The sequence below is a fragment of the Leptonychotes weddellii genome, chromosome 3 (assembly GCF_054177405.1).
Source record: "Leptonychotes weddellii isolate Sample4059 chromosome 3, ASM5417740v2, whole genome shotgun sequence".
Taxonomy (NCBI): domain Eukaryota; kingdom Metazoa; phylum Chordata; class Mammalia; order Carnivora; family Phocidae; genus Leptonychotes; species Leptonychotes weddellii.
The window spans coordinates 41,690,437-41,703,076 of NC_138371.1; the positions used below are offsets into that span (position 1 = coordinate 41,690,437).

The following is a 12,640-nucleotide window of genomic DNA, read 5'->3' on the forward strand; positions in this document are numbered from 1 at the left end:
CTAATCGCCATAGATGGCAGGAAGTAATGAAACAATTGGCCAGCTTATTTTCAGGTATTTTCCTTTAATTCCTTTTATGTCGAAAAGATGAAAACTGCAGGCATTACCAAAGAACTAAAGGAAATTAAAGAGGAATCACTGTAGAAACAGCTTGTTGCATAATTGCATCATACTTATTACTCTCTAGCCTACACATGGTCCAAATTGTCTGAAAAATGAACAGGTCAAGTATCTGTGCATAGCCACTTGTCCACGTGTGGGTTAGCTGATATCTCTGAATATTTAAGACTGTCCCTTCATTACCTGTCTCCTCCCACTCCCTGTACTGTCTAGCATAACCTAAGCTGCTTTTTTTTCAATTAAAGCAGTTACCAAGAATAAAATAAATGAAGAACTGAATTGCTAAATGAAGCATGAGTGTGTGTATTTGCATTTGTCTGTGAGAGAAATCAGTATATGCTGAATCTTTGCCAAAATTTCTCAGCACACACTTCTTAGATATACTTAGCTACCTAATACTGATTATTTAATGATTTTGATAGTAAACTGATTTTAAGAATTATACAAAAAGGCAAAATGACACAAAGCTTTGAAAAATAATAATTTTAAATTTGTCCCAGAGTTATATTAATTTTTTTTCAGCTATTAGTAGACTTAGTCATAAAATTCTTTTATTTTTTTCCTTTCAAAATGTAGCCAAGAAACAAACATCTTTCTTTGCTTTCTTTGCAGGAAAGAACCAGTCTCTGGATTATTTCCAGGCCATCCAGACAGCTATTTCAACTGGAACAAGTGACCTTTGGAACAGACTAGAACATAGCAGCCTGGCCAGACAGAGAGGAGGGAGTAGTCAACTGGGAAGGGCCCCAACATGTTCTTGCGAAATGTCATTTGAAGTAAGAGGACAATAAAAATTAAGGACAAATAAGTGAGCTTAAAAATATTTAAAACCAATGAAAACGGTGTAACCACAATATGGAATTCAAGGAAAGATACAGTAGGAGTTAATACACATGCTCCAAAAATACAGTTCTCCAGTCCCTGCAGTGCAAGGAATGTCTCTTAATTATAGAATATTCATCTTTATAAATCTTCACAGCCTCTTTGAAAACTCGGTAGTCATTTGTTTTCCCTCCCTCAGTTGGGCCAAATTTCCTTAGTCTATGATTCTATAGTGGTTGTAGATGCTCTTAGAGAATTGTCAAGATCTTTATTTAGCAAATTATTGCTGCAGCGAGATAAAAATTAAAATCATAGGAAAAGATTTCATCAGAGAGAACAAAGTGATTATGTTCTAACATTCACTTGGAAGGCATGTTGTTCTTTTCTCTCCCAGAGAGCATAAGACGTTTTAGCTCACATCATTAGCAAGAAGCATGCTAAAGAAGCATTCAACCTTTACTGAATGCTTATGGACAAAATGTTGTGTTTGGCACCACAGGATATAAAAATGTCAAAGCAAACTTTTCTTCAAGATTTTTGGAGAATAAATAGAAAAGTTAAAAAAAACTTTATTAAAATATTTTTAAAAGATTTTCCAAAACAGTATTTTATATATTTTTGCAAAATATATTAATGATAATTCAAGAAAGTACAAATTATCAAGAAAATGTTGTAGGATATCAGAATGTCCTCTAATAAAGAACTTAATTAGGTCCGTTGTGTAAGAAGGTAACTCCTACAGCTTCTAGCCAGGTTTTCTTTAATGAGAACAGCAATATTTAAAAGCCTCCATGCATATTCCAAAGTACCTATAGATTTGTATGTAAACTGGAACACTTTGACCCGATGAATTTTGAGTATGCATCTGAATGAATGCCAAAAATGGAGGAAAGAGAAATAGTAAATTTTTCCAAATTTTTAGTTATACAGTTATGGTGGTACTATTAAGTGACACAAACCTCAATGTTAATGATATAGAAATTCCACTATTTCAATTTATCATGTAATGTCAGAAAAATTTAAAATGAGACTTTAAGCTCAATTCCTTAAGTATGCCATATTTTGCATATTATTTAAGTATGATTTAGGAAGTACTCTGTCTTGGAATCCATGAACCGAAGTGGAAGGAAATGAATCCAAAGAAATGTAATGTCTTCTGCTATTTAAATAATATCCATATTTCATAAAAAATTTACTTGAAAGCAAGGACATAGAAGACCATAAATTATTTTAGGTGGTCTCCTTATTAGAGTAAGGAAATCCATTTTGGATGAATCCAGAGAAAATAAAGTTTTATATGAGGAATTTCTAGAAGTGAGTTACATTTGGTCCTTAACAACGTAAGATCAAGACATGGAGCAAGTATATAAGAATTAAGGTTTTGTCCCATTTATGAGATGGACATTGAAGGAGGAAGTTCTTGAGAAATTTATCTGAGCTTATCTAGGAAGAAGAGGACACAAGTTAGGCCCTTCCTGCATGAGATAGGGGGATCTGAGGGCAATTCTAGCCACGCCCATCTCAGCAGTGGGCTAGCCACCTAGAAAGGGTGTAGTTTAGGTGGAGTCTGAGATTTATTAGTCAAAATTGAGTCCAAGATTCTCCAACTAATTTAACAGAGGTTGAAATCCAAAATCATGAATAAATATTGAATTTGGAACTATATATGGAAACACTGGAACAGAAAAATATTAGCAGCTAGTTTTTTTCATGGTTATGTTAAGTAATATCAAAAAGTAAAAAAAAATATTTAGAAATGCAACAATGTAAAATCTATCAGAAATTCTATCTGAAAAATAAATTCCCATAATGTAACCAAAATTTTTTGAAAAAAAAATCCAAATCCCAAATGAAAGAAATAAGAAGAGAAAATTATTGCCTTTGGACTGTCTTGATAGTCTCACAGTGGATATCTAACACTAGACACTAGCCAGTGCTGGGTGCCCACATTTAAACATAGTTAAATATAAACGTCTTCTGGGAAGTTTTTGGTTCACACGTACTTTAGAACATACTGGTTTTCACCTATTAATTCATATATTGCCTTACTTTTCCTTTATGACAATAAACTAACCGAAGGCAGGAAACTGGTCATCTTCAATTTAACAATGTTAAGTAAGCAAACTTACTAGATGTTCTCTTAACCACATACTATACGTTATCACGTAAAGTGAGTAATAAATGAACTTTATTGAATGGGTTGATGAATTGTTCACTGGTGTGCAAAGAACGTACATGTGAGTCCTGTGAATCTTTAAAATACTTAATATTTTGTTTTCAAAAGGTTCAAAATGTTATGATATTCCAATAAGCCACAACTCAAATCTTACTATCAAGTCTACCTTTTAAAGACTATCTACCAAGAAATCCTTTATATTATTACTATGCTAAAAAGCCTCTCAATTTTGAAAAGAGTTGTTTATATAATACAGTTATTGTACCAGGCGCTTCTTGAAAGGAACAAAATTATGACCTCTCTCACCAGCAGGATCAAGTCCACTGTTTTCACAACTGAATGATATTTGCTTATAAAGCTAAAATGTGTGTGGGCTATAAGAAATGAAGTTAAAGGTAAAGCTCATTAATTCTTTTCCCCTCCCTTCCTCCCCTCCTCTCTCCTTTCCTCCCTCCTTTCTTTCTTTCCTTCCTTTCTTCCTTTTTTCCTTCCTTCCTTCCTTCCTTCCTTCCTTCCTTCCACTCTTAGGCCTCATTCTTTGACCTGGAAACCTTGTCATGTAATTAGCTTCAGAATGTTTCTAACTTAATCAGAGATTATTTAATGAGTAAATATACAATTATTTATTTAAAATCATTTATTCTCAGCAAAATCAAACATATCACTGAGTTTACATAGAAATACCATTTTCAACTGGATCTTCATAAAAATGCACTGGTGAAATAAATGTTCATAATTAATGACCAATTATGTACTATTTAGTCATGCCAGTAGCAGAACTGATTACCATTAAAAATTGGTAAAGTAACATATCTTAAGTGTGCAAATACCATCTTAGTACTCTACTGTGTTACCATTGGTAATAAATGGCCACTAAATATATACCTATTACATAAAGCTTTTAAAGTACAATAAAAATACAAATTCTATCTGTTAAAAAAAAGCCATTCATATGGCTTCTAAACATCCTCATTATACAAATTCCAAAATACTATATGACAAACAAAATTATAAAGATTCTTCTTTATGAAACATACTAACCTCTAATTAACGTACAACTTAGCAGATAACAGAAAACACCTAAGAAGGCTTATATATACCATAGAACATTATGAAGATACATACAAAGATAATATTGCATAAGCATATTTGATTTCTTTTCCCAGTGAATATGTACCTTTAGCACTTGACAAAAATTCCCATGAGAAAAAGAAAAATCTATTTTGAGATCTACCCCTAATCTAAACTCACATTTTCATTAATTTAATCTATTTTTCTTATGATGCAATGAACCAAATTATAAATTTTAACCATAAATTCTCTTGCACTGAGTACAAATTAAAGTCTGTTACATATGGGCAAAGGTAGAAAAATAAACATTTTTAAAGGTCGGAGTTCATAGCACATTATGAATTAAGTACAAGAAAATTTTATAGTTCATGTTAGCCCAAACTGAGAAGCCACTTGATTTTTGTAAAGAATGAGATTCTGACTTCAACAAAAACAAATACAAATTAAAATTGCTAAACAATACCGATGATTCATAAAGGATAACTGTTACAGATTTTAAAGTATCAAAACTAAGGGGGCATCACAAAATAAAATTTGGTGGGAAAATATTTACCAAAGGAGAAAATATGAGAATAATATCATTCAGTGAGAAAAAATATATTTGGTAAAGTAAATGTGTGTAATAGATATTGCAACTATAGACAGCATATATTCCAAATTTTTTTTTTAGAAAATATTAGATCAGATGATGTTTAGATGTTTAGCAATATAACTTATCTCATTAGAAATTAAATTTTAAGTGTTTTGGAATGAGCAGATTTTTGTTTTTTTCCATTATCCTTATTTATGATATAAATAAAAGATTTAGAGTATAAATGATAATAATAGCTAACATTATTACTTTGCTTTTACTAATAAATACTCTAATTATTTGGTTTAATTATTATTGGAAATTATATTTTTGCTATTTTACCTGCTAAAAATGACCTAGTGGCATTATAGTCAAAGTCTACATTTTGCCAATGATATGAACAACATTTAACACATAAAATAACATCTGTCTAATGGATGCTAACATGCTTATTGGTTTGAATACAGACCATATTTAGTTTGGCATTGGTATATCGCCTCAAGACTTTGAAAGGTATCATCAAGGTATGGCTTTCGGGAATCAATAATAAACTAGCAGTCTGGAAAATGAGCACGAATTTCAAGATGCTAATTATTCAGAACTCAGACACAAGACAGATATTTGGATAATTTGTTTTTTGATTATAAAGTCATCTACAAGAGAAACAGAAAGGAACATAAAAGTATGATTTACTATACAGTGAGTTGTTTTTAAAATAAACATTATAGATCAATAGCGAAGGACACTTTACTAAAATAATTTGCAAAAAATTAAGATCTTCAAAAATATATTGGCACACATATACTACCTGTCATAAAGTAATAAGGAATGATGTATATGCATATACAACAAATTTAACACAAATCTGGATCTTTTGTTCTTGACATCAGCACCTGCTGTCTAATGGGTCGAGACAAAATACTGTGCCTTCAAGAGTTAGTCCCATTTTGAACCCCTCCTGTAAAACAGAGTAAAATCATTAAAATAAGAAATGCTCATGGCAATAATAATAATGATAATAACGATGACAATCATGAAATAAAATGACTGAACGGAAGTTGAGATCTTCATGCTTTGATCAGCTAAGGAACAATATGGCAAATGCTGGTTTGTCAAATTTTTATATCGGTGTGTATCTCAGGTAATTGTTTACACCGATTAGCAGTTGAAATGTTGTAAATATATGTGACGTTAGCACGCACGAAAGACAAAAGAAGACAGAAATACACGGAATTAAGTTGTTTAAGACTTAAATGTTTCTTTTTCAGTAAAGTCTATTCTGCCATTCTACTGTAGCTTACATCTCCTCTGCTGGCTTTCAGGATCAATATTCATTTAAATGTGAGTAAGATAGCTAGACCTCAAATTTGATGAAAAGTTTGAGATAGCCTGATAGTTTTCACCCCTGTCCAGGGCCTGGGTAGAACACTTAATAGTAAGCGCAATGCCATATCCTACGTGGAACACAGAACTGCAGACCACTTTGTCACGGAGAAGGCTTCCTCTAGTCCTGCTATTGCTTGTAGCTGTAAGCTTTGCTTTGAGTCCCACTCCTCCTAGCAGGGTTTAGATGTTTCTGGAAGTTAAGTTGCCTTTGATTTATTGAGAGCAAGTACGCAATCTCTTCCTCCTAAGATTTTTTTTCCCAAGTTTTTGTTTAATTCCAGCGAGTTAACGTACAGTGTAGTATTTGTTTCACATGGAGGATTTAGTGATTCATCACTGACTTACAACACCCAGTGCTCATCACAAGTGCCCTAAGATTTTGAGCTAAAAGTTAGTGGCAGGGCGCCTGGGTGGCTCAGTCGTTGAGCGTCTGCCTTCGGTTCAGGTCATGATCCCAGGGTCCTGGGATCGAGCCCCGCATCAGACTCCCTGCTCAGCGGGAGGCCTGCTTCTCCCTCTCCCACTCCCCCTGCTTGTGTTCCTGCTCTCGCTATCTCTCTCTCTGTCGAATAAATAAATAAAAAATCTTTAAAAAAAAAAAAAAGTTTGTCCTCCGCTCCGAGCTCTCTTCTTTTTTGCATAAGGTAATGGGCTATCTCCAGGTTTACCACCTCCTCCCTCCCCACTCTTGCCCGTAATCTATGCACACTGGCGTGCCACGAAGAGATCAAGAGCATGGACTCACATTAATCAGAGGACCTGGGGGTCACATTTTAGGTTTCCTCCTAGAAGCACTGTGGCAGTTCCTATACATATATATATATATACTTTACCTTTCTCTCTTACTGACAGAACTGAAATTTTGTTGAAGGAGGTAAGGTGTAGTAAGGGGTGACTATGTGACACATTATTGGTGAGTGAAATGTAAACAGCCTATTCCTGCAGAAAATAAAATGTCTCTCAGTGAGAAGGCTTTTGTCCTCTGTTCTCCTTTGCATTTTATTTCATTAAACTGAATCTACTGGTGTGTTAGCCAATTGTGTATTTCTTTGCCTTCCCCCAAATTACTTTTGTTTACCACAGGTATCTAAATGTCCTTATTACAGATCCAGTGTAAACATGATCACAGAGAGGGAGAAAAGCATGACACTGCAAGCCACACCTCATTTGCTCTCAACATTCAGAGTGCTCTTCACTGTATCTACAGCAGAGAGACCACGGGGCAATGCCGCCGCTGCAAAGATTTTCCAAAACTTCTTCTCAGCACTTAGAATCCAAATTATAGTCAGTTGAGTAAAAGCCAGAGTACTTGCCATTATTTTTTTAAAGCCTGTTTTATCACAAGAAGAAATACTTCGTCATATCTATGCATATTATTTTAAACAGTTGCCAGATACTTAGAGAAATCAATACTTAAAGCTAAAGAGAGTGTAAATGAACTGTTTCATATAAATATTTTATTTGGATATGTGAGGATCTGTGTACTATATCATCTTCTGGCACATCAGACAGATAGATAGATAGATAGATAGATAGATAGATAGATGATAGACAGATAGAAAGATAGATGACAGATGATAGATGATAGATAGATGATAGATAGATAGTATATATAATAACTGGGAAAGGTTTGATACTCTACAGTATTTTAAAATTTTACTCAGTTCATTCTGAAATGAAACCACTATCATTTCAACTACCCTGAAAATACTATTTATCAATGTGTTTGTGTTTGAACGGCAGAATAGCAATCATAGGAAAATAGGGATCGGTCACTATTTCAACAATAAAAAAAAATGTATATCATTTACAAGAATATCTCCATAGTGATTTTATAAGGATCCCTTTGGAGTCTCCTTCAATTACTTTAATCATCCCTATTAACAGACACATAATATTCTCTCTCTCCTTGGTTTTCTTTACTCCTAATATAAAATTTCTCACACAGTTTCTGACCTTTCCTCCTAGGTCTCATTTAGTAAATCATGATTTAATGATCAGTGAATCTTTCTCAGGTTTCCATATCCTCTTGAATTTTAAAACTCGGGATGAAAATCAGGCTTTATTTAACTTATATAGTGGTGGAAGTGATCATAAGCTAGTATCATGCAAATGATAACTTTATTATTAACATATTACTAATAATAAGCTTTTCGTATGAAATATGTTGCCCCGTTGCATTTTCTTATTTTGAAATAGGGAGAGAATTATGTCAAGGAAAAGCCAGTCTTCTGCAAGAATTGTTCACACACTGAGGTATGTCCTTTGAGTCTCCTTTTTTTCTATCTCTAGATTTTTTAAAACAATTTTAATAATAACATAAAAACCATATAGCATACATAACTTATGTATTTCATATATAAAATTTTCTATATTCTTTTTAAAACTTAGTGGAACAAACATTCCCTATTGGGTCCCCATAAAACTAATTTAATGATTATATAATATTCTATTAATTTTTTAAAAGTTCAAGTATAGTTGATTCAAAATTATTATGTTAGTTTCGGGTATATAACATAGTGATTCAATATTTATATACATTATAAAATGTCCCCACAATACATGTAGTTACCATCTGTCACCATAAAAAGTCATTATAATATTATTGACTATATTCCCTATACTTTTCATCCTTGTGACTTATTTACTTTATAACTGGAAGTTTGTACCTCTTAATCCCATCTCTTCACTTCTCTTCCTTCTGGCAACCACCAATCTATTATTTTTAATGTGATTTAACTGTTTCCAGTATTTTATAATTATGAAAAAAGTTAACTAGAAGCTTTTGCCCACAGAAATTTTCCACATTTTTAGTCATTTTTTTTCTCAGAACAGATCGCATTAAAGTTTCTGATTTCAAATAAAAATATAAGGTTTACTAACAAATTACTCTCCGAAGGGATGCTATGAACTCACCTTGGCCCAGCAATGAGTTAGAGGGCTTGTCTCATCATACTTTCACTTGTACTGATTATTAGCAAGGAAATAAAATGTTTGATTTGCTTGATTAAAACAGCATTTCTAATTCTTTATTTAATTTGTAGATATTCTTTGGTTAGATTGCTACATGCATAAAAACCATGGTCTTTTGTGAACTGCTAGGTTTTTATTTATCTGATTGTTAAGTTATCTAATTATTGGTCTACTTACCTTAATTATGTATATGTGATATATTTTATATTTTTTAAAGAGAAAAGAAAAAATTACAAGAAACTATAAAACTACATATTTTTCTTTTCCTTATAAAAATTTCTTTCCAATTCAAAAGTCTGATAAATACTCAATTGTATTTTCAAACATTTTTTTAAACTGACTAATCTTTCTGAAATTTACTTGGATATTTATTGTAGTTACAGCGGTGCATTGATCTTCTACCAAATTATTGAACCAGCTGACTTAACATCCCTGCATGCAAAATTCTTCCATCTTTCTTGCCAAGCTCCTTTTTAAAGGTATTAAATTATTATAACTTAGAAGGTACACTTCTAGGCTGTCGATACTCTTTTACTGATTTGCCTGTCAGTGACAAGTCCCAGGAAGTTCAAATTATGTCAAATTAAATAACCACATTATTGAGTTCAAATAAATATTTAATTTTCTAACAATTTATAGTACAATGCGACTTCACATTTCTGCTTAAATTCTGAGGCGCACAAGATACTTTTGTGATTTCCTCTGTAAGTGAAAGAGAAAACCCAAATATCTCACTAGGCGTATTAACTCAATGTTATTTATACAACCCACTGTACTGTACTGTTTTTACATTATATACAAAGATAAAAATAGTAGCCCAAAGTGTGCATTAGCTTAATTAGGCTAACAAGATTAATAACAAAAGTTGTCACAGGCTTTAGATGAAGAAAATATTATTTTACTTTAGTTAAAGTGACCTTGCAAGTAAATCTTGAACTAAAAAAACAAAACAAAACAAAACAAAAAAATCAGACAAGCAATGAGGTGGATAATGCAATAGAGACTACACCATTGAAAAAAATAACTTTAAAATACAGGTTATAAAACCTCTTTAAACACAACAATCAGAAACATCCATATGAAACTGCTGCTTGAATATTTATTAAGTAGAGCATGCAAATATTAAGGTTTTAGCTTTAAGAAGTTGTAAGTTATTTAAAATTATTATGAAAATAATATACCAACCATCTCTGGCGCTACCCACCATGAAAGCAGAAAAGAATAAAAAAGACATTAAGAAAATATTAGAAATGGCAAAAACAAAAACAGAAGCAAAAATACCACAGCTTAACATTATTTAACACATCACTAAATCATTCCAATACAGTGTCTCTCAAAGTTAGTTCCTACAAAAATCTGCAAACGTAGGTTTATTTTTAAAAATCTATAGAAATTTTTTCAGTCTTGTGAAAATTAAAAAAACATTAATAGAAAAGTACTCTTTGTGATTTGCATAATGCTTGAGAACAAACACCACCACATCAGTGTCCATGTTTGTGTTTGTTCTTATAAAAGCATTAATCCTAAGGAGCACAAACCTAATTGGTAAAACTAATAAAAAAGGAAGGGATTGATTTCATATGAAATAGATATTCTTGCTAAGTAATCATGCACTGTTTGAGTGAAAGTATTTCATAGTATTTGAAATATAGAAAAGAGGTAGAGAAATTGTACCACCAAACAGGATACATGCTGAAATCAAGAGAAGTTTGACATCGGTGGTTTTGGTTTTGGCCAAATAACATCACCCATCGTGTTGAAGTTCTTAATTTATTAACTTATTAGGTATTGTAATTTTGCTTTCATTTAATTTATAATTTTTGAATTAATAGTTGTACAGGAGCTGTAAGGCTAAGTTATTTATAACTTTTTTGGTAAATATTTAAGAAGTGTTACAATTTAAGTCAATATAAAGGATTTAAAATAATTTTTTCATGTAAAAGAAAATTATCAATCACCCAGCTTGAGAAATGCTGTTTGAACATATTCTTTGAAAATCTCAAGGCGTATGTCAAATAATCCAACTGTTAAGATGCAGGCATTATTATATCTAGAACAATAAGGAAATTCACAGAATACCTAGAAAAGAAGACAACTGCTTCACAGCTGTAGTCCAAAACGAGTGGAAGGATATTTATATTATCTTTCTAGGAAGGGGTGTTTCACCAGTATTAGAAGATCAGAATCCACTATTAATTGTTTTGTCCAGGAAATGAAGCACAGAGAACGAATCACCTAATAAACGGGAATGACTCCTTCTCTTCGCTGCCTCTTCTCAATCAGCTTCCTATAATTGGTCTTTGCCTACATTCTACCATATAAATAGTCTTTTAGATAAAAAATAAGATATATTAACTTCACCAAAATGTAAAGGGCAAATATAAAGAGAAGATTTTTTTTTTCTGGTGCTTTTAAGACCATTTATTAATCACGGCCCACTGTAAAAAGAAACCAGTATCTCCAAACTTCCAGTACAATTGAGAATTGAAAAATAAAAGAGGGAGAGAGAAGTGAAAACCCACCTGGACTACATTACTAAAGAAGGTGTCACTGGGTGCCTGCTTTTCCAAAAAGAGTCCAGAAGTTAGGAACCACAGCTACCATGCCTCTCTTAAAAGAGACTGATTTTCCTCTCACAAAGATGTTCCTTCATCTACCCATTCACAATTTGAACTTCATAACTGGTAAAACTGAGATGAAATCTTGTAAACCTAGTGAAATTACCTTGTAATTTTTGGATTTCAAAGTAATGAACCATTAGAATCTGTGTAATTTTGTATAAAAAAAGAACCAACTTATTGCCATGGTAAATCACACTACTAAAAACAAAACAAAACAAAATAAGACCCATCCTTAGCACGCGTAGGAGTATTTTTAGGACTAAATGTATATGAATATTTTAAAGCAATTGTTTCAAGTAGGTTTTTATAGTGATAAAAATTCAAGGAAAGGGTAGTTTTGGTGTGTCCAAATTTCTTTGTGTCCATTTTTTGTGTCCCATATTAAAAAGAAATAAACCATTTATAGGCCAATCTGTTAAAATAGTCACCTGCATTTCATCTAATTTTGATTGAATATCTGGAGGAAAATCCCCTGCTCCACAGTTAAATGGGTCAAAAGGTTCTGCTCCAAACAGGTCCCGTTCTAAAAGGAGGAAAATAATTTAGTAAATGAAATGACAAGAAGTGAGTTGGGGTGAGTTAGGTTTCCAAGGCAAGATTATATAAAGAACTACTCATATGGCCAAATGAGCTCCTATCCACGCACACTTTATGCTGGGCTTTCCTGAGCTTAGACCAACAAAGAAGCAAAGACCCATTTTATGACAATATTAAAAACTGTCTGGTTTCAAGGAATTATTACCCAGAGAGATTTCTGTGTCTTTAATTAAGACTTCTCAATATCAAATCCACCAAATATTTGAAATTACCGTATTACAATACCTGCATTTTTACTGAAGCAGTTTAAATTTACCACAATGAATGTATTACTTATTGAGACTTCTCTATTCCCTTTACTGA

The 12,640-nt window shown here is 32.3% G+C and overlaps 1 protein-coding gene across 18 annotated transcripts in view; it reads right to left on the reverse strand.

Moving 5' to 3' along the window:
- Positions 1–3,737: 3,737 nt before the first annotated feature.
- GULP1 (GULP PTB domain containing engulfment adaptor 1) overlaps positions 3,738–12,640 on the reverse strand; it is a 262,267-nt gene continuing 253,364 nt past the window's right edge. For all 18 annotated transcript variants that reach the window (XM_031036781.2, XM_081814014.1, XM_081814003.1 and 15 more), the window contains 2 exons: positions 12,169–12,263; positions 3,738–5,718 (listed from right to left, as the gene is read on the reverse strand). In XM_031036781.2, the coding sequence (XP_030892641.1) occupies positions 5,647–5,718; positions 12,169–12,263 (167 nt within the window). In that variant the 3' untranslated portion in view covers positions 3,738–5,646. The remainder of the gene's footprint in view (positions 5,719–12,168; positions 12,264–12,640) is intronic.